This window comes from Thermobia domestica, chromosome 17, assembly GCF_964235325.1.
Source record: "Thermobia domestica chromosome 17, izTheDome1.hap1.1, whole genome shotgun sequence".
In the NCBI taxonomy this organism is placed as follows: Eukaryota; Metazoa; Arthropoda; class Insecta; order Zygentoma; family Lepismatidae; genus Thermobia; species Thermobia domestica.
In genome coordinates this window covers 45,733,649-45,760,220 of record NC_137470.1, presented here as the reverse complement: position 1 = coordinate 45,760,220, position 26,572 = coordinate 45,733,649, and the positions used below count along the sequence as shown (strand labels likewise).

General features: G+C 37.5%; 1 protein-coding gene across 1 annotated transcript; it reads right to left on the bottom strand.

The window, feature by feature from the left end:
* Positions 1 to 25,996, bottom strand: LOC145673898 (uncharacterized). Its single transcript, XM_081743703.1, has 2 exons — positions 25,852 to 25,996; positions 1 to 2,329 (listed from the first exon to the last, which is right to left on the bottom strand). The coding sequence occupies exon 2, from the start codon at positions 2,310 to 2,312 to the stop codon at positions 1,299 to 1,301; it is 1,014 nt and encodes a 337-aa protein (XP_081599829.1). The 5' UTR covers positions 2,313 to 2,329; positions 25,852 to 25,996; the 3' UTR covers positions 1 to 1,298.
* Between the last annotated feature and the right edge of the window lie 576 nt (positions 25,997 to 26,572).

The following is a 26,572-nucleotide window of genomic DNA, read 5'->3' as shown; positions in this document are numbered from 1 at the left end:
TTTTATAAATACATACGTATTTAAGTGAAATAAGTGCGTAATAGTACAATTAATATTTGGAAACAAGTATTACATATAGGACTAGGTGCAATGTATATTTTCGTACGTAAAATGAAACAAGTGTACAAACCACACAAGTGTATAAGCCAGAACCACGTACATTAGTTGATACAACACCTATATTGAAAACGCATCCAGTACAAATATTTATAAACTGAACTAAAGGCCTAGAGAAATTGACCAAGCATCTTCTTTACTTTAATCCATAACTAACCAATACCACATATTTCAAAAACAGGCAAATTTAAGGCTTATTTTTTGTGCTTTTTTCGTACGTTACATCAAACCAACTGAACTTTAATTAGATTTCCATTTTTGAGAATTACATTTTATAAAGAACATGTGAAAATAGTCATGCAAGAGCTAATACTCGAATATTTAATTCAGCAAAGAATGGACTTTTTTTAAAATATATATATATATATATATATTAGAAATCGAAACGCTTAAAATAGTTGTACTTCTCCCGCTTAAAATAGTTGTCTTATCAAATCACTCGAACTTCAATTAAATCTTCAAACAAATTGACATTTTATGAGGAACAAGTAAAAAAAATAGTCTTGCAAGATCCAATGCTAAGCTGTTTAATTGAGTAGGATATTTTTAAAAATGTTCACCAATTGAAGCGTCTTAAGTTGATGTGCTTTATATGTTGTATCAAATCAACTGAACTATATCAAACATTTAACAAATTGCCATTTCATAAGGCACAAGTAAAAACAGTCGTGCAAGAGTGAATTAAGTAAAGAACAAGACACATTTTTAATCATCAATTGAATCATAATTATTCTTTCCAGAAACAAAGTTACAATTAGAAGTGCTGTGTCAGAAACAAACACTGCTGGAATAGCATTTTTTTTTTTGAAAAGAAGTTGTTTCAATTACACAAACAAAAAGTGATAATTAATAATTTACAAAATTGAATTTTAAGTGGATTTTTAAAGGCAATGATTAACATTTAGGAATTACCAAACAATTATTTAGCCTTGACTTTGGTTATTTCTATCAGATAATCGTTAGCCGTGGGATAGCCAAAGTTTGCATTTCTGTAAACACCAACTATATATATAATCAGTGAACCAAGCTACATTAATTACTCTCGATGTTCATTGATGTCAAGGGATTTCAAGTTGTTACCATTTAAAATCAATTCCGTACATCTTTAAGTCCATTAAATTTCATTGTCATCTTTAATTCTTTTATGTGAAAAAGTAGCTGGTTAGTTTACGAAATATGTTTTAGTATCGTTCGAGAGTACACTGTACGCAAAACCCAATGGGCTTAGAAATTATTGGTTTGCGTATCACCATACTTTTTTCGTAAGCCGAACGATCTTTCTGGGGGTCATTTAGCATAGATGACAGTTTGAAAATTAATTCCTCACAACACTTGGGATTTATGTTTCTACGCAGCAGGAGCAAGAAAGCCATATCTTCATACGACAGTGTTTTAGCAAGGGTGTCCGTAGCTTTGCGATCCTCGCTATAGAAGAGCCAACCAATATATAGAGACCGGGCCGAAGTGAAATGGTACAGTAACACATTAAGTGTTACGTAAATGTAACTAATTGTGATTAGGAGAACAGAACAACACCAAAGGAAAGAACAGATGGCCTTATACTCGATACTATCAGTATTAAATATTTTTACAATACCGAATGTGCGGTCTTCATGTATTAGAATAGCATACGATGCGAAACAGTACATCACAGCAGCAACTAGATTGTAGATATGACAAACGAAAAGCATTAACGCGTAGAATCTGAATTTGTGTAAATTTCCAGCAATCATATTTGCAACATCGGTAACCGGACTTTTCAGAGAAACAGCCTCATCGATCTGGTGAATAAATTTATCCAACCTGCCATTGTTAAACATGACCCATATGAAATTTGGCAGACGTAGATTAAATGTTTGAATCAAAATCCAAGCCCACATCAAAGAATACCAACATATATCAGCAAGCAGCATCTCTCCAATGTCATCACGAATACTGATTTCTCCTGTTTTGTTATTGAATGACATAACATTGGACCTGAACAAAATGAAACGAGTATCGGAGTCGTTCGCCTGAAAGTAATTTCCATCAAGATCAAAGACTTCCATCATTCCCTTATAAGCGATGAAGATAATAGGAACCAGAGCAAAGTGCATTACTGTGGTGACCATCCAGTAAAACTCCATAACAGCATCACGAATAGTTGTCTTTGGGTTGAATATGCCAAGGTTGCAGATTTTCTTCTGAGCCCTCATATTCAGTCGTGACTAATCTAAAATAAAAAAGGTAGTGTATGAGTTTAAGATTATGAACTTGATTAATTCATAAATACATTTTGAACTTCTACTCAAAAACAGCACACATATAACACATCTTTTCAGAGTACAATGAATTCATACATTTATGCAATATCAAATGCAGAGAGATTCTTAAATCAGAGCACACATTCTATTGGATAACTTGTTGTGAAAAGATAAGGGGAAATGCTGCAAAACATGTATTCGAAAGCTCGGGTAATATTTCAGGTAAAATGAAGTACAATTCACTAGAAGGCACTAACCGCAAGTGTTTATTCATAAGGCAACGATTAATATATCAAATGACTTTTAGGGTCAAGGGACTCATAGAGGATACTATAAACATGTTAAAATTCGTGTAGATACTTGTACGACCTTATATTAGGCCGGAAATGTAAAAGAAAATAGAATAAACTAGAGAAAATCGATATATTTCGTAAGATTTGGCTAATTCTGTAGTTGCAGGATTTTCCATGATGTTTTTGGAGCACATTAATAAATTTTCGTTAAATGCGTTTCGACTTAAATTTCTGTTTATTTATTCCTTTATATTATTATGAGCGTCTGAATCAAGTTTCCTAAGATCATCATATCTTTAGAATGTTGTAAATCTTTATGGGTCTTATGCAGAGTCGTTCTGAAGCGTGATTAGTGTTATACTAAAGAGTTCGACTAACATATGTTTTCTGCAGTAGTCAGGCCTTTCGTATGACGCTAATCATACGTCAAAACGACTCTACATAAGACGGTATACGTTTAAAAATGCGCGTGTGTGTGTGTGTGTGTGTGTGTGTGAGAGAGAGAGAGAGAGAGAGAGAGAGAGTATTTATGACAATAACTGAACACCTGTACCAATTTAACTAACATTGATACACGCATCATTTGTAGTCTTGAAAAGAGGATTGTTGGGCAAGATTCCCTAGAACACATAGGGGGACACCTATAAAAATAATATAAAATGACCGATATTAGTCTCAAATCAATAGCTTTGGGGTTCCATGAGCTGATGGTGACAGTCTCGATGCGCTTTAAGTTGAAGTTCAGCCCTCGGAGAGAGTAAGATCTCTTTGCACACCAACTGAGAAGGAAGGGGGTACATATAAGAATGATCGAAAACAGTCGATATTAGTGTTGAATCTATAGTTTTGGGGGTAGCTGAAGTGAACAGTGATGCTCCCAATGCCGTTCAAGTCCAAGTTCATTCCCATTTGCAAAGAGTGAAGTTGGGACTGAAAAATAAAATGTCAAAAATGACTGATATTTGTATCGAATTCCTAGTTTTCAGGGTCAGGAAAACGTCTAACTCGTTTGGAATTACTTCTTAAAAATAGTTAGTATCCACTTCAACCAGTTTCTTTCTGTGGGGATACGGTGTTTCAATATTTATGTCAAAAGTAGAGTATCTGCTGTATTTTTTTTTTCATTAACATTTCATTGAAATAAATATTCTAAGAGGAAGAAGATTCAAGAATTTCTTATAAATCTTTTATCCCAGTACGAAGAAAGGGTCATTCACCTAATATTAAAAAACACTTCCCATTAGATGCACTTTTTTGTTGTTATTTTCTTGAATTTGTTGAACCGTGCCTTGCATATGTTCACAAGACGTTAAGTAATACTTATATAAACAATTTATAGTGTTTTTTCTCCCAACGTATAGGGTTGTTTTCTAGTTTGGCAAATTACTCGTATTACTTTAATTACTCGTATTTTATGTTTATAGTTTACGAACATTGACTATGCAAGGTGATTGTTAAATGAGTTTACACATTTTGAAGAGTGACTCCCTATTCCGAAAAGAAGAAAAGTTTTATGAGAATAAATCTGTTGTACAACCAAGAATATAGTATTTCCCAGAACATGATACACAATCCAGTCGACCAAGGAATGAAAAAAAAAAATAAAGTTATTGATATCTATAGCAGAAATTTGGTGGTAATTCACAAGGCCAAGAAAGGAAAAAAACAGAGATGATTACTTTGGCACATGACAATTAAGCATTTGGTCGAAGGAGAGAATAACTGTAAAGAGATGTAGTTAGTGTAGGGGGACGACAAGGAATAAAGACACTACAAGAATAACACAGGAAAACGAGATAAACTGTACACACAGCGAAGACGAATAATCAGAAGATTACAAAGAAGAATGATAACCTGATTAAAATAAAGAAGTTGAGTCAAAAAAAAGTTACTGTTAATGTAGGACAATAAAGAATTGTGTTGGTGTTTCTGGTAAGCTGTGGAGGTTCCTTGGCTTAGAGAACATAGTTAAAAATCAGGAGTAATATCGAGTTACTAAACAAGAAGAAGAAATATCTTAGTTACGTAATTAGCTGCGTAGTTTACAAATATATAGCTGTGTAGATAAAGTTTGAATAATAGCACAATGGAAAATTTGCAGCAATGTTGTGCATTGCTATAAAGCAAGCGGTCTTCCCCCTCACTAATTTGAACTTCAAACCGTAGAGGTAATTTTCGATGAAACACATACACAATGGTGCATAAAGGTATTATATTTTAAAATGCATATTCAGCAAAATATGTCGTATAAAATTAAGAAGAATTGTTCTATCATTTTTGGCCTTTTTCAACTGCAAGCAATTGAAACTATTGGAAATTCCCAGAAAAAAATTGACCATATTCGACGAAATTGTATTTTCTTTCTTTCTTTTTTTAAAAGAAAGTTAGCGTAGATTCCTTTTATTTAAATCTTCGAAAACGAGGAAATGTTATGATGTCACTCAGAGATAATTGCACCAAACTTGGTTTAGGAGTAGGTAATGGGCATAGAAAAGAACGTGTGGTAGCATTCATTTCGTAGGCGTTCGGGGTTAGAAATAATGAGCCCTAAAGTTCAGGAGAAGTATGGCATGTCAATCAGATATTGATGGGGCGGACCCTTTGTGGATGGGACGGAAATTAAATGAAGTAGAATGAAAACAGAAAAGATGAGCTGAACAGAAAATATGCCAATGTCCCCCCTCAGTCCCACCAGACGAATGCCCGGATACTAGACCTATCAACTGCCCTACCCTTGCCGTTACCAATTGAGTATGCATCACTAGTTAGCTTAATGAAATTATATTTAGAAAAAAAAAACGTAAAATATACACAGAAATTAATCATCGGCGTCGCTAGAAGTTTTCCAGGGAAGGGGTCGAAATGAAGTTACTGTATTTCTCCACACTATAAGATGCTGTCAGTACGCAAGTATTAAATGTTTGAACCCACCAATATTAACTTACTTCATTTGTACGGGAGTTTGATATCTACGACGTGGCGCCCACCAAAATTAAAGGAATGTGTGTTTGTGAGCCGAATATATATATGTGTTTGTGAGTTAAAAGATGGCGTCAAGCTCGAAGTCGATGCAAAGTGGTGCTCTTATTGTTTATCTTTTTCTCGTGGTTGTGTGTAGTGTTTATGTGCGTGCTCTACTGTCTTCATGTAGTAACGGTGCTGTGACTTTCCCAAATGAAGCATTGCCAATGAAACATGGACTGAAGTGTAGTGGAAGATCATTTCATTTTATTGCTGCTGCCTTCATACCAAGAGGACCGCCATGTGCTCTCTCTGGTACTGCTAACAGTGACGGAGGAACTACCAGTGATTTTGTGACAAGGTATGAGTCAAAAGCAAAAAAACAGTGCCTCATTCTCGTTTGTATTCTCCTCCTTTGTGGTGATATTCACGTAAACCCTGGCCCACCCTGTCCATATTACACTAATGCTTTCAATATATATTATCAAAATGTTCGTAGCATTAAAAACAAATTACTTGAGTGCTCATTGAACCTAGGTGAGATAAGGGAACTGGATTGTTTCGCAGTGACCGAATCGTGGCTGAATGAATCAGTGAACGACTGTGAAATTAGCTTTTCTAATAATTTCACCATTTATCGTAAAGACCGCATAACTCGTGGAGGTGGAGAGATGATTTGTGTAAATAATAAGTGGAAGAGCAAGAGAAGACTGGATCTCGAACGGGATTGTGAACTTATATGGGTGGAAGTATTTATTCCAAAGCGTCGTTCTGTGTTTATTGGATGCTTCTATAGGCCGCACAAGAACACCCCCCAGCACATCTTAGAAGCTTGCCATGACTCACTGTTGCATGCGTTGTCACACGGTGACGTCATCCTATTGGGTGATTTCAACCTTTCAATCACGTGGCAGGACAGCAAGCATGGAGTCGCTAAAGATGGAAACGACAGTTATTTCATGGACAATTTTATTCATGGACTTGGTCTAGGTCAACATAATATGCATAATACCCGCAATAATAGCAATCTTGACTACATTCTTTCTAACTTAGAACCTCGTTGTGTTGTCCCATGCAGAAATCTTTTTCCCTCGGATCACGATTCCTTGGATGTTTCTTTCGATTTCCTCCCCTCCACTACTACAAACCAGCCCCTCAAAAGTAGGTCACAACTTCTATGGAAGAAAGCCCCCTGGGGTGACATCTGCCGGGCTATTGAACTGTTTCCTTGGTGTTTGTTAGAGGTAGGAACGGTTGACGACGCTGTGGACTTATTTACATCCGTTGTCCACTCAGCCATAAAGGACTTTGTGCCGGTGAAAGCATCAAAATCGAACAGGTTTCCGGTCTGGTACGACAATGAACTTCGTGACCTTCTTAAAAACAAAAAGCTTGCCTGGTCTCTATGGAAATCACATCCGAGTGACTACACATATAAAAACTTTGCTAGAATTAGAAGTCTTGCCAAGAAGGTACAGCGACGTAAATATTTTGAATACATGGACTCAATTGGTGATTTTACTGTTAGTAACCCTAAAGTCTTTTGGTCTGTAATTAAATCTAGAACAAAATCTCCGGGCATACCGGCAACAATTCAAGATGAAAATACTGAAGCGAGTGATGATCAAAGACCAGACCTCTTCAATAACTACTTCTGCAAAACATTTACTTCCCTTTCCTCTACAACCCATCTCCCCCCTCTCCATCCCATCTGTTCGGACACCTTATCCATTCTCTCTACCACCCCGGGCGAAGTTCTGGCTCTCTTGCTATCGTTATCTCCACATAGATCACTTGGACCTGATAAAATTAGTCCTCTTTTTCTCAACAAAACTGCTTCAGTTATTGCGGTTCCTCTATCTATCTTATTCAATAGATGCTTCAAGGAAGGGTATTATCCCACCAGTTGGAAACTGGCTCACGTGACCCCAATATATAAATCAGGACTTAAAGATCATGTATCCTCCTATAGGCCAATATCTCTTCTTTCTGTAATATCAATTATCTGCGAAAAAATAATTAAAGACAGGCTACTTAAATTCACCTCACCTTACATCCATAGTTCTCAGCACGGCTTTCTACCGAAAAGCTCAAGTCTCTCAAACTTAAGTACTCTTCTTTCCTGTGCAGTCAAATGTATGAATAACAATACTCAATTAGATGTTATCTACTTTGATCTCTCGAAGGCCTTTGATTCTGTCAGTCACATTCATCTTCTTCACAAACTCTCCAATAGATTTAATGTACATGGCAAATTTCTCTCTCTAATCACAAGCTACTTGAAGGACCGTAAACAGAGCGTTGTTCTTTCAGGGGCGACTTCTAACCCCCAACCCGTGATCTCAGGGGTGCCTCAGGGGAGTGTACTTGGGCCTCTACTGTTTGTCCTGTATATGGATGATCTCTACACGCACTTATCAGCTCAACCTAGTGGCCTTCTGCTTTTTGCTGACGATTGTAAGTTATACAGAGAAATATCGTGTCTCCATGACACAATTGCTCTACAGGAAGACATAAATTACCTTACAGGCTGGTGTGAAATGTGGCACTTGAAACTCAACAGTAAGAAATGTGACAGTATTACTATTACTTTGAAAAAGTCTCCTGTTCCCTCCACATACCATATCAACGATTCCCCTATCACACATTCTGCTAGTCATAACGATCTTGGTGTCATCTTTGATTCAAAACTCACCTTCTCTGACCACATCTCCTCAATACTAAAGAATTCAATGCGCATGTTGGGACTTCTTTATCGATTCACCGAACTACGCACTGTTTCTTCATTAGCAACTTTTTATAAGACTTTAATAGCGCCCAAGATCGAATACTGCTCTCCCATATGGGCCATGGCAGCACCTACACATCTCTCCAGACTTGATTCTGTTCTCAATTTCTTCATTGCTATAGTCCGATTTCGTGTTCCTGCACTTCGAATATTATCTAAGAAGGAGCTCTTGCGTCATCTTAATATTCAGACTCCTGAAGTACGCAGAATTATCTCTGATCTGAAATATCTACATAAAATAGTTAATGGAACCTTAAGATCGGAAATATTACTTCAGGAATTATCCTTACGTGTCCCTTCCCGCATCACTCGGAATACCCACCTATTCCATCTTGCCCGTCCTAGGTTGGCTGTTATACAGAGGTCTCTTTTTTATAGAATACCAAACAGTTATAATCAAGTAACAACTGATGTGGACATTTTTTCGAGCTACCCAGTGTTTGAAAGAGCAATTAAACGAGCTTTGACGGAATAGTTTTACTTTTACACTCTTTTTTTCTATGTTGTTGTTATTGTTGTCTTGTTTTTTTTTCTTTCTTTTGTTAGCATGTCCCTGTGTAAAATGGCAAAGTTATGCTGTATCTGGGAAATTGTTCAATAAATAAATAAATAAATAAATATATATATATATATATACGGGGGGTGGATCCAGGGGCGGGCGATCGGGGCGATCGCCCCCAGAAAAGGAAACTTTTTTATTTTATATATAAATAAAATATATAGTTTATTTTTTGACGCTCTTAAAAGTAGCTCTAAGTAGCAGTATTACAACCCATCGCCCCCCCAGAAGTCCGTCCTGGATACGCCCCTGTATATATATATATATATATATATATATATATATATATATATATATATATATATATATATATATATTAGTAATGTTTAAAATAGGGACGACTGTTGGTGGCCATAACAAAAATAACAGTTTGAAGCGTGCGTAGTCCTGGCCCCCCCACCATCATCCAGTTTTTCGAAAACAATTTCAATTGTTTGTACTTCGTTTGCTCCCATTTGCTCCGCAGTAGCTCCGTTTGCTCCCTTACCGTTCCCGAGAAAATGGAATCTTAAAGTGGGGGGGGGCAGAACAACGTCGTTCCAGCCCCCCACCTAACTAAAAATAATAGTTGAGGGGAACGGATGGTGGCATTCGTTTGTACTTCGTTTGCTCCCATTTGCTCCACAGTTTCTGCGTTTCATCCCCTACCGTTCCCGAAAAAATAGAAATATAAAGTGGGGGGGCCAGAACAACATGGTCCCAGCCCCCTCACCCAATAGCAGAGAGAAACGGATGGTGGCATTCGTTTGTACTTCGTTTGCTCCCATTTGCTCCGCAGTAGCTCCGTTTGCTCCCTTACCGTTCCCGAGAAAATAGAAATTTAAACTGAGGGGCCAGAAAAAGGTGGTCCCAGACTCTCGAATTAAACACAGTCACAGAAAGGAACAGATGGTCGCATTCGTTTGTACTTCGTTTGCTCCAATTTTCTCCGCAGTTTCTCAATTTGCTGCCCTGCCGTTCCCGAGAAAATGAAACATTAAACTGGTGGTCGAGGAAAGCCTATCCCAGCACCTCGAATTGAAATAATTCTACTTTCTCGAGAACGGTAGGGGAGCAAACGGACAAACTGCGTAGCAAATGAGAGCAAAGGAAATACAAACGAATGCGACCATCTGTTCCTCTCTATGATTTTTTTTTAATTCGAGGGGCTGGGATCACTTTTTTCTGGCCCCTCGAAGTTCCCGGGCTCACTTTTTCTGGCCTCTCACAGTTTAAAGTTCCATTTTCTTGGGAACGGTAAGGATGCAAACTTAGGAACTGCGGAGCAAATGAAGTACAAGCGAATGCCACAATCCGTTCCTATCTGCTATTGATTGGGGGGCTGGGGCCATGTTATTTTGGCCCCGTACTTTAAATTTCTGTTTTATCGGGAATGATAGGGGAGCAAACGTAGAAAATGCGGAGCAAATGGGAGCAAACGAAGTACAAACAAATGCTACCATCCGTTCCCCTCAGCGATTACTTTTAGTTGGGTGGGGGGCTGGGACCATGTTGTTCTGCCCCCCCCCCACTTTAAATTTATATTTTCTCGGGAACGGTAGGGGAGCAAACGTAGAAACTGCGGAGCAAATAGGAGCAAACGAAGTACAATCGAATGACACCATCCGTTCCTCCCTACTATTGGGTGGGGGGCTGGGACCATGTTGTTGTGGCCCCCACTTTAAATTTCTATTTTCTCGGGAACGTTAAAGGTGCAAACGGAGCTACTGCGGAGCAAATTGGAGCAAACGAAGTACAAATGAATGCAACCATCTGTTCCTCTCTGTGACTGTTTTTAATTCGAGGGTCTGGGACCACCTTTTTCTGGCCTCTCAGTTTAAATTTCTATTTTTTCGGGAACGGTAAAGGAGCAAACGCAGAAACTACGGAGCAAATGGGAGCAAACGAAGTATAAACGAATGCCACCATTCGTTCCCCTCAGCGATTATTTTTAATTGGGTGGGGGGCTGGAACAACGTTGTTCTGGCCCCCCACTTTAAGGTTCCATTTTCTCAGGAACGGTAAGAGAGCAAACGGAGCTACTGCGGAGCAAATTGGAGCAAACGAAGTACAAACGAATGCGACCATCTATTCCTCTCTGTGACTTTTTAATTCGAATGTCTGGGACCAACTTTTTCTGGCCCCTCAGTTTAAATTTCTATTTTCTCGGGAACGGTAAGGGAGCAAACGGAGCTACTTCGGAGCGAATGGGAGCAAACGAAGTACAAACAAATGCCACCATCCGTTCCGCTCAGCGATTATTTTTAGTTGGGAGGAGGGGCTGGAGCGACGTTGTTCTGGCCCCACCACTTCAAGGTTCTATTTTCTCGTTAACGGTAAGGGAGCAAGCGGAGCTACTGCGGAGCAAATGGGACCAAACGAATTACAAACGAATGCGACCATCTGTTCCTCTCTGTGACTGTTTTTAATTCGAGGGTCTGAGACCACCTTTTTCTGGCCCCTCAGTTTAAATTTTTATTTTCTCGGGAACGGCAAGGGAGCAAACGGAGCTACTGCGGAGCAAATGGGAGCAAACGAAGTACAAACGAATGCCACCATCCGTTTCTCTCTGCTATTGGGTGGGGGGCTGGGACCATGTTGTTCTGCCCCCCCCCCCACTTTATATTTCTATTTTTTCGGGAACGGTAGGGGATGAAAGGCAGAAACTGTGGAGCAAATGGGAGCAAACGAAGTACAAACGAATGCCACCATCCGTTCACCTCAACTATTATTTTTAGTTGGGTGGGTTGGCTGGAACGACGTTGTCCTGCCCCCCCCCCCCCCACACACACTTTAAGATTCCATTTTCTAGGGAACGGTAAGGGAGCAAACGGAGCCACTGCGGAGCAAATGGGAGCAAACGAAGTACAAACGATTGAAATTGTTTTCGAAGGACTGCGTGATGGTGGGGGGGCCAGGACTACGCACGCCAGTTTGAATACATACAAGACTGTTCACTAACACAACTATGTTTACGCAAAGGATAAAGGAAGTATTTGGATTTGGTCTACTCACCACTAGAAAGCTGCAAAATGTAATGAACAGAAACAGCCTCTTAACAATTGCGGTCAAGACTCCAAATATAACTCAGGCATGTTTCAAAAACACTGCACGTTAATAGTGTGTACACAAAATGAATATGAACGTTTCATTTCTGTTCCCTAGCACACACATGAGACACAATGTGTTCACTGTCTACACAGATGCCATGTTCGTAAAATTAGCTTCCAAATTGGTCTCAACAAGCTTAGATAATACCGTAGTTAATCTTAATATACCGTACAGTGGGACTGTACTTTTGACATAATGAAACAGTTGTTAAAAGAATCATTAAAAAGTATAACAGACACACACAGTACCAGGAATTGTATTAAAGAAATAAATATGTTAAAAAAAAACAGACACGTTCAGTCTGAAACAGATGAGACTGCCTTTTAAAAAATGTATTTCAATTTGTCTTTATAGAGAAAAGTTGGCAAGGGCAGTTGATGATTTAGTATCCCGGCATTCGTCTGTTGGGATTGAGGGCGAACATTGGCACATCTTCTGTTCAACTCATCTTTTCTGTTTTCATTCTACTTCATTTAATTTCCGCCCCATCCGCAAAGGCTCCATCCCATCAATATCAGATTGACAGGCCATACTTCTCCTGAACTGTAGGGCCCATTATTTCTGATTTCGAACGCCTGCGAATTCAATGCTACCACACCTTCTTTTCTATTTCCATTTCCGACTCCTACACGAAGTTTGATGCAATTATTTCTGAGTGACTTCGCTCCCTTCCCTCGTAAGTCTACAATTGGTTGCTTGGTTGACTCCTGCTGCAAGAGTAGGGATTACGTGAAAACCTTAATAAACACATACATCACATTGTGATAAAATCGAATGATATTTAAGAAAGTTACTAAAGAACATTTTTTAACCAAGAAGGGAGGAAAATTCACCTCTCTCGTTTTCTGTTCATTTTTAATCCAAGTAGTGGTAATGCAATACAATCGTCACAACCTGCTTAAACGTCTCGCAGGAACGACATGGGATCTCAAATCACACACAGTCTTGAGCACTTACCTCCAGCAGATTAGGTATGAGAGGAAACCGTGTATTGATATACAAACTTTTCCCTCATATCTATTCGTCTATCAATACAAAACGTGGTACACTGATTTCTTATTCCCTATAGTATTTTTCGAGATACATTTGGATTGTATGCTTTTACCCGAGGGGTCCAAAGTTGATGGGCGGGATTTTTGGAGGAAATTTTTACATTATCCCAATTTTCCCTGTTCAGGTGTGTTATGTTCCCCAATACGTAGCACCTTTGGAAAGCTTGTTTTATGCTGAAGAGAAAGAACGATAAATCATGACTTTCCAATTAACAGTGTTGATGCAATAGCAATTTCACTGCGAGTCTACGATTTTCTTTATACTTACAGGGTTAATGGGACCCAGAGACTTACTCTGTTGTCCATAGCGCCTAATTTTTTGTGCATGAACATATCTTTTTTATGTTTATCGAATGGACTAGGCTTGATTCGGATGTCCGGATGACACGTGCATGTCCGTTTCTTGTAAGAACCTTCTTTTCTTTCAAGACGGTTTAAAATGAAACACTGCATCTCTCTAACTCCATCAGTATTTACTCTGGCGATCAAAGATGAAATATAAAATCGTTAATTTACTCCATTCTTGGTTTGAATGGAAGGATAAAATTAGAGTTGAAACTTGTTCCTTATAAGCTGTATTCATGTCAAAAAGTTTCTTGCGGTACTGTATCTAGATCACAAAATTATTTCTCGCTATATATTTTAGTATCATAAGTACCTTTTCTCAGTATGAACGGAATATTATGCAACCCGCAACACAAGAGTGTAGTGTGGTGGTTCTTACATTACGGGCCTCTTAAATACTTATACTGTATTCGAGTGGTTCCCAATCACCCCAGAGTTGTGGAACCTTTTTTATTTTAACACATCTCACATACATCCCTCAGATTCCACATGATTAAAGGTTGGTATCTGGGTAGAAGTAGTAGTTTAGGGCTAGGTAGTAACATTAACAACTATGAAATCGACAACTTTCTAGGAGGGCTGGGGGCTCAGTGGTAGAGCGTTTACCTCTGATACATGGGGTCCCTGGTTAGATCCCTGCCAAGTAAGTTTGTGGTGGACAACATCATGTCTTTGGGTTTTCTCGGGGTACTCCCTTTCTCTCCCACTTTCTCATTCCACCAATTCTTCCATCATCATTCGTTTGCCTTAATCATTAGTCTCCCTTAGCCTAACGGGTATAATCATGTGACGTTAAATTGAAAGAAAAAAAACAACCATTTTATTTATGTTATAAACAAATGGTATATAGTAGATACCAGAATCTGTATGTCATGGCATGTCAGTACGTAAACCTTTTTGTTTCAGACAATTCATTCCACATCTGGCTCAATTTTGCTGAATTTAGCTATAAATCAGGTTCAACATCGAGGTGATTTCTATGTTTATTTTTCACGAAACAAAGCATTGCAAAATAAATCTGCTACAAAATGGAAGTAGGTGTTTCAATACTCTTTTCATCTGCTTTCTTATATTCAGTAAATACCCTCTCTAAAAAACTACAAGTAAGATCAGGAAATTCATCTTGCTCCTCCTTAGATATGTTCAAAAATGTACCATCTCTAGTGGAAAGAGTTTTTTTTTCTTTTATCTGAGTTTTCAGAGTCTGATCTTGGGGAGAGGAGTGTTATTCAGGTCCCCAACTAGTCAACGATGACATGCATATTGAACTTTTCCTGACAGCTCTTCATCAGTGGACCCCAGAAATGATTCCCACTTTGTGAAAGTTGAGATAATACTACCTTAAACTCAGTTTTCCATAGCTGTATTTTTATAATTGCTATATCAACTCTGTCTCCAATGCCAAAAAATGTTTATTTCATTGTCTTATAGACTGGTGTTCAGTGTGTTCAGGTTATGCACAACCAAGAAAGTTCTTGAACTTGTCACATGGACATTTAGTATATACCTCTTAGAAATGGTTACTTCATTGCTTAACTTTAAAAAAAAACTGCGCAACACTAATTGAGTAAACCTGTCTCCAACTTCTGCACATAATTTTTATCAGGGTTCTGGAATTCAGGAATCAAAAACTTTGTCCAAAGACATGAATTCAAATTTTGTCCCAATAAATACATGCAGGTTTATTTATATTGTTTGTTTTTGTTTCTTCTATTGCTAATAGTTTCGTTGTTAGGAAAATGCCTCTGAAGAGTAATTTTAAGTACTTTGAACAATTGATAAAACAAAATGATCAAGAATTACACGAATTACAAGCACATTCTAATTATCCATTTAACTTGTGTCGGAACAAATTTTCAAAATTGAACTCTTCAATTTTATATAACCATTACGGATATTGTTACAGCCTACAAAGTTCATTGGAAAGAGAGAAAATAGGAGATGAAATGTTTTGGTGAGACCCAATCATTTACACTCAAGACAGTTCATTACCAAGAACAATCAACAAATAAAAATAGTTGATCGATAGGTCTAATGCAGACTAGCAGTTTAATTTTGCTTCTATTTCTATCGACGCATAGTTAACGTCACTACAATTTTTCGCCTGAATTATCAAAGTGTTTATAAAATAGTAACCAACTAACTAACTCAGGGGGCCTATGGAACCCTGAAGTTCAATGTCGCATTCAGAAAAGCTCTCCATTGACTTTTGTCCTTAGCCAACGGATTCAGTTTGTACTTTGTATTCCAATTTCTTCGAAATCCATCTTAATATTGTCCTCCCATCTGCGTCTAGGTCTTCCTGATGGTCGTTTTCCGATTGGATTTCCAGCTACGACTTTGAAAGCGTTTCTACGCTCTTTCATTCTGGCTACATGACCTGCACACCTGAGCCTCCTAGATATGATGACCCTAACAATGTTTGGTAAACGGTATATACATATTTGTTTAGCAAATTTGAGTACGTTGCAAATTGTGATATGTAAATAATGCCATGGATACTCTACAATTTGTTGGTAGACTCCAGAGGTCCACGGACCACCAATTGGAAACACTGTTACAGTTTTTTAAACTACAGATTGTAGGAAACAGCAATTATTATTACAGTGAAAAAAAAAAAACGCTGCTCCATATACGATTAGATCTGGTGGAAAATCTATCTTTGTATACAAGTCGGTGGCTCTAAACGAAGTCTTCCTATGTATAAATGTGAGAAGAGACACACGCAGAAACACACACATACCTGTTATTTTATACATTAGTATCGATAATCGGAAAATAAGGAAAATCAAAGACAACAACCAGAGTCTAGAATTAAATTGTATTCACCAGATTATGACGTATACTGATTATGTAAATTTAATAGGTGATGATAGGAGAACAAAAGAAGAAAATGCAGAGGCCTTACGAAACGTTTGCAGGAACTTGGGTTGGGAAGTAAAGGCAGAGAAAAGTAAGAACATGAAAGTTTGGCGGGACCAAAGTACGGAAAATTATGGATGCGTCAAATTTTCAAATACTACTTTCGACAAAGTGGATATTTTCAAATACCCAGGATCAATATTAACATACTAAATCATATTCACGAAGAAATTAAATGCAGACTAAAAGCATGTGATTCGTGTTATTATTCAGTTAAGAAATCTTTTGTCGTTGCTAATTATCTCAAGAAATTTGAAGCTTAAAATATATAAAACGATAATTATGTCTGTTATCTTGTATGGTGGAGAAATATGGTCGCTTACTCTAAGGGAAGAAAGTAGTCTGCAAGTATTTGAAACAAGATCCTGACACGAAAATTGGGATCCAAGAGGAACGGGACTTGAGAATGGCGAAAACTTCGTAACGAATAACTGCATAATTTGTACCGATTACTCAACATTGTTACGATCATTAAGTCTCGGAAGCTCAGGTGGATAGGTCATGTAGCCAAAATGGAAAAAAGTATTAACGTTTTCAAAGTTTTAACAGGAAATCCAATCGGAAAACGACATTCAGGAAGACCTAGGCGCACATGAGGTGACAATATTAAGAGCAATCTTGCAGAAATAACAAAACAAATTATATAGAAACTGGAACTAGTTGGCTTAGGATAGAGTTCAGTGGAGATATTTTGTTAACGTAGCATTGAACCTCGGGTTCAATAGATCATGGATTATTTATTAGTTAGTAAAGATAACCATACTTTTTGTCACTATAACGATGCATTCCGAAACCAAAAAACGTCAATTTGCTCTGCATCCGATTTGAATAGGGCAGTGATCGATATGACGTTTATTCTTGGAACGATAAACCATGCCAAAAGCCAGTTTTACTATCTCTAACCGATTATACTCTATAGCAATCAATATTAAAACCGAAAAGGGAAAGTGATTCATACAGCTTCCTATTGTAAAGCAATAATAATGTTGTAGAAGGAAAATATCTTTGCGAAACTGAATCTACCTCAAAAATCTGTTTTCGCTATTTATTACCGTTCATCAGCCTCGAAACCTTATATCGCAGATTTCGACCACTTTCGTTTTAAGGACTTAGAATTTCGATTTCTGGGCTGCCGGCATATAGAACCATTTAGCCCGTCCGTATGAAGCATGGCGTCCTTCGGTGATCACACTATCCAGGAGAAGGAAAGGAAAAAGGATTGGGGAAGGAAGGAAGCGGCCTGGGACCTATAAGTTAGGCACCACCCTGGCATTTGTCTGATGTGAATAAGGAAAAGCCAGGAAAACCTCATTCAGGATGGCTGGCCTCAAAAAGCTTTTTACACTTTTTCGACCAAGTGCTTCCACCACTTTCATTTTAAATAGAGAAATAAATTTGAAAAAAATATATCTTTAGGTCGATGAATTGATTCGAAAAAGTCAGTTATCCCTATCTATTACTGCGTTTATTATATTGTGATTAACGCTGAAACAGGAAACGGTTAATTTTAGCACTTCCGGTTTGAATAAAAAGTTAATAGTGGAGATGGATCATATTGAGGTGATTCTTAACCGATTCCGAGAAACCATTTCTCGCTATATTTTATCCTTCTTTTTGTCCGATATATGTAAACCCCTCCTGAATTGGGTTGGACTCTGCCGGGCTGTAGTCATACCGTGGGATTCAGTCAGTAGCTTATGTCAGCTTATCCCAGGAATCTGGGTAAGAGCCCAAATTATGGGAGAGGAACCATATGTACTCCTGTCAAAATGTAAGTAGCTTAACTGAAATTAGGATGTAGAACTGATTTTTAAATGCATCAAAAACAAAATATAGACCTAATAAAATTTTTAAAAAATGGATGAGATCTTATTATATGCCTGTCAAAGTGTTGGCAGGTCAAATGAAATTTGATTGGAAAACTAAAATATGAATATATAAACTATATCATAAAGCAAATAGTCAGGATTCGGGAGGAGGCATGTGTACACTCGTGTCCTCAAAATTGAGGAGAGCTAACCAAAAATTGATTGGGGCAACTAAAATTTCAACTAACAGCGTAATAAGTGAATGCTAGCTAAAGTATTTAAAAGCGGAGGTGTTATAAGCTCTACAATAATCTCTGTTTGTCAAGTGGCACTTGGATCGCGAATTACAATTTAATAATACAAATTATAAGGGAAAAAGCATACCTTATTCTGTATTCCACGTTAAACTGTAGGTCCCTGTCTCATATAACCTCGCTGCTGAAAGGTACGCTAAACTGAATAATCAAGTCAAATTAAAACGACGAGAGAGACAATTGTTCCATTTTGAGAGAAGTTTAAACTAGGCATTTGGTGAAAAGTATTCAATGTGTTGCCAAACTGGCCAAGTGAACGTTCGAATTTTGAGAGGGATTCAAGTGGTCCACTTTTAGGCGTGACGCATGATTAATTAATTGTCAAATTCGAAGTTATTTTAGGTATAGTGTCAAGCTTATGAGTCCTTTCTACATTACGTTTCCTGTGACTTAGGTGTTGAACTATTATCTCTAGAGTAAGGAGTTTTTGATTCGATTAACGACCACCCAAGATGGAGATAGACAAGATTATCGTTGCGTTTTTTTTGGAAGTTCTTACGTTTCCTCTACATTGTAATTACACCATTTTTTTCTTAATATGTCACTTCCATCAATCATCTGTCTCTTCTAGAATAAAGTGGATAATTGTGGAACGTTAAACTAAATATATATTGAATTTACGTTTTTTTTTTTAATATCACTTTATCTCATGATGTGTGCTGAATAAAGATCATTCTAAACCATAATGAATTAAAAATTTATTTAATTGTCTATTAATCGAAATAAACATTATTTTCATTTTTGTATCATTTTAAACTATAATATTTTTAATTTGTATTTTAAAACAATCTAATTAAATGTTGATATTATTGCTTACTAACTAAGACTTAAGAAAAGAAGACAAAAAAAGGAAATGAAAATTTTCAGTTTAGCGTCCCATGATTATGTCCTTTAGACTAAGGGAGAAGCAAGTGAATGATGATAGAAAAATTGGTGGGATGACGAAGTGGGAGGAAATTGGAGTACACAGAGAAAACTCAAGGACACGACATTGTCCATTACAAACTTACTTGGTCGGGGTCGAACCAGAGACCTCATGCACCAGAGGTAAGCACTCTACCAGTGAGCCACCGTCCCTCTGAAAGAAGAGAAACATATCACTATTTGATATCAAGTACCAGCGTTGATTACCGCTTTGCTCGGTTGAAATAAAAACTTTAAATACACAACTCCTATATATATATATATATATATATATATATATATATATATATATATATATATATATATATATACAGTGGCGGATCCAAGGGGAGGGCTATAGGGGCTATAGCCCCCCCTTGACGTTCAGGTATACACTGGATAAAATGAGGTTCAATCCTGCTTTACACTGGATAAAAGGGCAAAATACGGTTTAGCCCCTCCCTTGATCATATTCTGGATCCGCGCCTATATATAGATATAGATATAGATATAGATATCTAAGACTCACCAAGTGAAGTCTTGACCCGACTACAGTTAGTCCCAAAGTTTTGGAGCTATAGAGTTCTAAATTTCATTTTTCTCATATTTTCGGCACCCTATAACTCCGAAAGGAAGCAATGTGCACCCAGGTTGGTCTATACTTTTTGTCTTATCTTGGTGACAAGAATCACCTCCCAAAATTTGTCGGTGTTGTTTTGAAACACCCTGTATATACAGGGTGGCATATTTTAATATTTCCACGGAAACATCTCGAAAACGTTTGAACAGAAATGAATTGAACAAAACTCGAATAGAAAATACCATACGGCAAATCGAATGGTGATGTCGCGGGGCCGCTCTGTAAGGGGGCTCGGGGCCCAACTTTAAAATTTAAAATGGAAACATGGGATGAATGACACCTCGTTCGATAGATATTTAAAAACTAGAACGAAATGCGGCAAAATATTTTTATATCGGTCACCGTATTCAAAATTACCGCCAAGACATGGTGTCTGTATCAGATAAAACGTCCAGTACCACTAATATGAAAACGGTAGAACATAAATGAACCAAAAACAAAACAAAAAAAGAAAGAAACTCAAGTAGGAAAGCCATGGGCAAAATCGAATGGTGAAGTCGCGGTGTCCTTCACGGGGGCTCTTCAAGGGGACCCGGGGCCCAAACTTGAAATTTTAAATAGAAACATGAGGCGAGTGACACCTCGTTCGATAGATCCTTAAAACCTAAAAAGCGATGTGGCAAAAGATTTTTCATATCGACCACTCTATTCAAAATGGACGCCAAGACATGGTGCCTGTATCAGATAAAACGTCCAGTATCACTAATATAAAAACGTTTGAAGATAAATTAACAGGATAAAACTCGTACAGGAAATCTCAGAGGGTATTTATCATTCCACGCCTCGAGAATAATCCAACGGAAAAAAATATTAAAGTACAAGTGACATAATGCTAAAGAGGAAATCTAATTCTTAGAAAATTATCTTTCCGATCTCCCTCCGTAAGTGGGCGAAGCGGGAATGAACGGTAAAATCTCAAATGAGAACCTCACTTTTACTTGCAACAGGTATGGTTTATCTGAAACACTTGGGTGTACAAGTGATTGGTACTGTAATGAACCAATATTGTGCAGACAACTTTTGAGCAAAACAAACGTTTGTACACATTGTTCTAAAATTGCATTGTTCGATTAATTGTTTTTCAGTTGATTTATTTTTGCACAAATCGTTGCCTGCAATCAAAATGGAAGGTACCATTTAATAAGAATTTGACCTACTTTTTTCCATTACAGACATCTACTTGACATTTCATCTGATACAGGCTCCATGTATTGGCGGCCATTTTGAAAACGGTGACCCCTATGAACAACCTTTTGCCACAAAGCTGTTTAGTGCATGAAGATCTATGGAATGAGATATTACTTGACTCATAACTTCGTTTAAAATTTGTTAGTTGGGCCTGGGCCCCCATAAAAGGCTGCCCTGGGGGGCACTTCGGCAACATCATTCGATATGTCCCATGGCTTTCCTATTTGAGGTTTTGTTTGGTTCATTTATGTTCAACCGTTTTCATATTAGTGCTACTGGACGTTTATCTGATACAGGTAACATATCTTGGCGGCCATGTTGAATACGGTAACCGATATGAAAAATATATTTTACCACGTCGCTTTTTAGTTCTTAAAGATCTATCAAACAAGGTGTCATTCGCCTCATGTTTCTATTTAAAATTTTAAGGTTGGGTCCCGGGCCCCCTTGAAGAGCGGCCCTGAGAGGCCGCAAAATCATCGTTCGATTTTCCCCCTAGGATTTGCTTTTTGAATTTTTGTTCAGTTCATTATGTACAACCGTTTTCGAGATATTTCCGTGAAAAGATTAAAATGGGCCACCCTATATATACATTGTGTCCCAGGAAGAAGGGGCAATATTTTGGGAAATGGTAGTATGGATGATTCTAAGCAAAAAAAAGAAAAGTTCATATGAACATAGGTCCTAATCTCAACTATTCGAGAACTACAGGTCGAGAACCATTTTTTAATTTACATTGCATATTGCTCACCCTGTAGTTATTCTACAGAGGTGATACATAGCGGATTTGAAAGGTGACGAAAAATGACCCTTCCAATGATATGCAATATGTGGCAGTGGTGTCTTTGGAAGAGAAGTTATTGAGGGATATTTTGGAAACAGTGTTGCCATCCACTTTCTTTAAATAACCTTAACGTTCTCAAATTTTCCTCAATAGCTTCCCTTCCGAAGACAACACTGCCACATGCTGCATACTGTTGGAAAGGTGATTTTATCAGCTTTCAAATCTGCTATCTCTTACCTCTATAAAATAGTTAGAGGGTGAACAATACGCAATAAAGTAAGAAATGCTTCACAATCTGTAGCTCTCAAACCGTTGAGATTAGGGCCTATGTTCATATGAACTTTTTTTGCTTACAATCATCGATACCACCATATCCCAAAATATTGTCCCTTCCTCCTGGGACACCCTATATATATATATACAGGGTGTAACAAAAAGGTACGGCAAAATTTCAGTGGTGGATTGTTTATTGGTAGACAAACAAAAAAGTTCATATGACCATATGTCAGCAAATGCATCATTATAGAGTTATGGCCATTGAGACGTTTGATGCGGTTAAATACTCACATTCTGGTTGCCTCTTGATGTAACTCAATTTAAACCTCAACATCTCAGCCCCTACTTAAGCTACAAAGACACTTTTGGCATCAATGTGTTTCTGAAGGATCAAGCTCTCAGACTATGCGTATTTTATGTATGTGGGGTGTACCACGGGGGATGGGGCAGGGAATCTATGTGTTTTCTTGTTGTTTTGCATCACGTAGTTACCCTTCGCCGTCCATCATGATTCCCTCCACATACATGAGATACACATCAGTCGAAAGCGTGATCCTTCAGAAACATATTGATACCAAAGCTATCTTTCTACCTTAATTAGGGGCTGAGTTATTGAGGTTTAAATTGAGTAACATTAAGGGGCAACCAGAATGTGACTATTTCACAGCACCAGAGGGCTTAATGGCCATAAACTCTGTAACGATGCATTTCCTGACATTTGGTCATTTAAACTACTTTTTCTTGTCTACCCATAAGGAATACACCCCTGAAATGTTGCCGTAACTTTGTTACACCCTGTATATATATCCCCTTCCTCTCCTTTAAGAGACATCGGAAGTGCCAGTGTTTATCGCAGCGACCTCGATAACTATGGATTCGTCACTAATATCGCTAATCTTGATCTCCCAAGTTGCGAGGGTGAATTTGGATTTAAATGGCATCAGAAGTGTAACTGTTCATCTCAGTGACTCCGAAAACTATGAATTCGACACTAATATCAGTCATTTCTAAATGTCCCTCCTCTACTCCCGAAGTTGCACCGTCAAAGTGAAATGACAAAAACATCCCATGCCTGAACCCCATCTATGTGTCAAATTTGGTCGAGATCGGTCTGGCTGTTCAAGAGTTATTAAGTTTTATTTATTTTTATATATCTTCTCCTTCCTCCTCCCCAACGTTGTACCATCAAAGTGAAATGATAAAATCCATTCCAGGCCCAAACAAAATGAACATATTTAATGAAATTAAATGTCTTAGGAACAACCACCTGCTTGAATTTCGAAGCCTGCAGTCAAAGAAGCAGGTGCGCACAATGTTTGAAAAAAAATCAAATGCTCGCTCTAGCTAGAAATATTGTTGAAATCTTTCATAGATTTAAATCATAATAACTGTGGAAACCTAATTACTGTTTACAACTACTCAACGTCTATCAAAGAAGCAGTATGCGCGAGTTGTAGAAACTGTCAGGGATTTTTTTTTTTTTGAGAGGGAAGACATAGACAGACAGACAGACAGACAGACAGACAGTATTTCCTGTTTTCAATTTATAATTTTCAGTAAGATGGTTTTGTACGAAGAAATATCATTAAAGGAAATTTCTAGGTCACCTGCTTGAAAGTATATTAAATGCTTAATTTCAGAAAGTAACAACACTAAAATTACTATTACTAGTACTAGTACTACTTCTACTACTAATATTACTACTACTACTACTACCACTACTACTAATAATAATAATGACAATAAATGACATGTTTTAGTTTTACGTCCCACGATTATGCCGGTTATGCTACAGGAGACAGTGATGATGAGAGATGAGTGAAATGGTGGAATGAAAAAGTGGGAGGAAACGGGAGAACCCCGAAAAAATCACGAGCACGGTGTTTCTCCACCACAAAGTCCACACGGCGCGAGCTGGGATCGACCCAGGGAACCCAAGCACCGAAGGTAAAAGCTCTGCCACTGAGCCACCTCGCCCCCACTTATAATGAGAAATGAATGCAATGGTGAAAAAAATAAAGAAATGAAATCTTTGAGTTTTACGTCCCACGGTTATGCCGGTTAGGCTAAAGGAGACGGTGATGATGAGTAATGAATGAAATGGTGGAATGAAGAAAGTGGGAGGAAACGGGAGAACCCCTAGAAAACCCACGCACACGGTAATGCAATGGTGGAGTGAATAAAGTGGGAGAAAACGTGATTACTCCAAGAAAACACACAAACACGGTGTTGGTCCACCACAAACACCACTTGGCAACATCTGGGAACCCACGCACCCAATGGTAGAATGGGAGACTGGGAGGAAAGGGTAGTACCCGGAGAAAACCCAAGACACTTGTCCACCACAAACTTACTTGGCCGAGAATTGAACCAGGGAACCTACACACCAGAAATAAACGCTCTACCACTGACCCACCGTGCCCCCTAATAATAATAATAATAATAATAATAATAATAATAATAATAATAACAATAATAATAATAATAATAATAATAATAATAATTTAGCTCGGTTTGATCAAAATATTATGTTATGGAGGATAATTAATTCTGATTCCGTTCTTCACATTTAACCATATGTTAAGTACGTAAGCTACACTTCTAACAATGTGCCCGCAGTTAGGTCTACTCGTAACACAAAGAGAAAACTTTATAAAGAAATACGGATATAAATTCACGCATCAAATAATAGATTCTTTTTCTCATTTAAATGACGCATAACACGGTGGCTCAGTGATAGAGCGCTTACCTCTGGTGCGCGGGTCCCTGGTTCGACTCTTGACCAAGTAAGTTTGTGGTGGACAAGTGTCCGTGATTTTCTCGGGGTACTGCCGTTTCCTCCCACTTTCCCATTTCACCAATTATTTCATCATCATTCACTTGACTTAATCATCACCTCCCCTAGCCTAAAGGTCATAGAAGTGGGATATTAAACTCAAATATTTCATTTTTTTTCCATTTAAGTGACAACACAAATCATAAATATGTCCTTACTGTGCGCTACAGTTCTTTTAATCCAATGCTTTGTCTTCTCCGAGAGATGTTGTCAAATATAGAAGTACCTTAACTTGATAATAGAGTTCTCGGAAGCTTCATGCAGGCATTTAATACAGTGAAAAAGTCTAGGATAATAAAGAAGTCATCTTGTTAAAAAAAAAAAAGTCAATACTGAAGAGATTTCTTAGAAAATACTTCTACTGATTAAAAAGAAAACTAAAACATTTTGTAAGAAACTACACATGCAGAAGATTAACTAAGTAACTATACACACTTCAAGACAGATTAATTATTATTATTATTATTATTATTATTATTATTATTATTATTATTATTATTAATAATAATAATAATAATAATAATAATAATAATAAGTGAAAAGCATATCTCATTCTACACACACATACATAGACACACACACACGCGCGCGCGCGAAAGGAGACAGAAGGAGAAAAAGGAGAAAATAAAACGATGTAGAATTTAAGGTTAACTAAAACCTAGAATTAGAAATAAAAATAAAAGAAAGTTAGTGAAAAATACTCTAAACTTTAATTTATTGAAACTAACTTACCTTCTATGTCGTTTCGGAAGGAGAAAAAATCTTCAAATTCCACCACCACCGTTGCGCTGCTGATGTGACACCGCCTTATACATGCGCATGCGCAGAATCAAAGTCAGAACTGACACTAATAACTACTAAGTGTACACTATTAGGAAGCCGCTGTAAAAGTGGTACTTTCACGTGGATGCTTCTTATATATATATATATATATATATATATATATATATATATATATATATATATATATACCCCATAGACGCCTTCGCGCATGCGCAAATGTAGGTAGCTCTAGTTACATAGAAAGTTTCTTAAAACTATTGTTTTAATGCAAAATTTAATAGTAAAACAATAAAGCATTCTAATATTAAAACAAATCTTAAAATTGTTGTTTTTTATAGATCATCCGTAGTGTTTTTAAATAATAGAAATTAGCAAACGAATGTTACAGAGAGAAAGACACGTAATATTTTCAAACACAGAGTCGATATATCGAATAACAAAGTCGAATAGCACATATATTCGATCTCTCAATAGGGCAGGTGTGATTCAGTGGTATAGCGTTCACCTCCGGTTCTTGGGTTTCCTGGTTCAATTCCAGCTAGCGCCAAGTGAACTTTGTGGTGGACAAATACCGTGTACATGAATTTCCTCGAGTTTCTCCCGTTTCCTCCCACTTTCATCATTCCACCATTTAATTCATTACTCGTCATCACCGTCTCCTTTAGCCTAA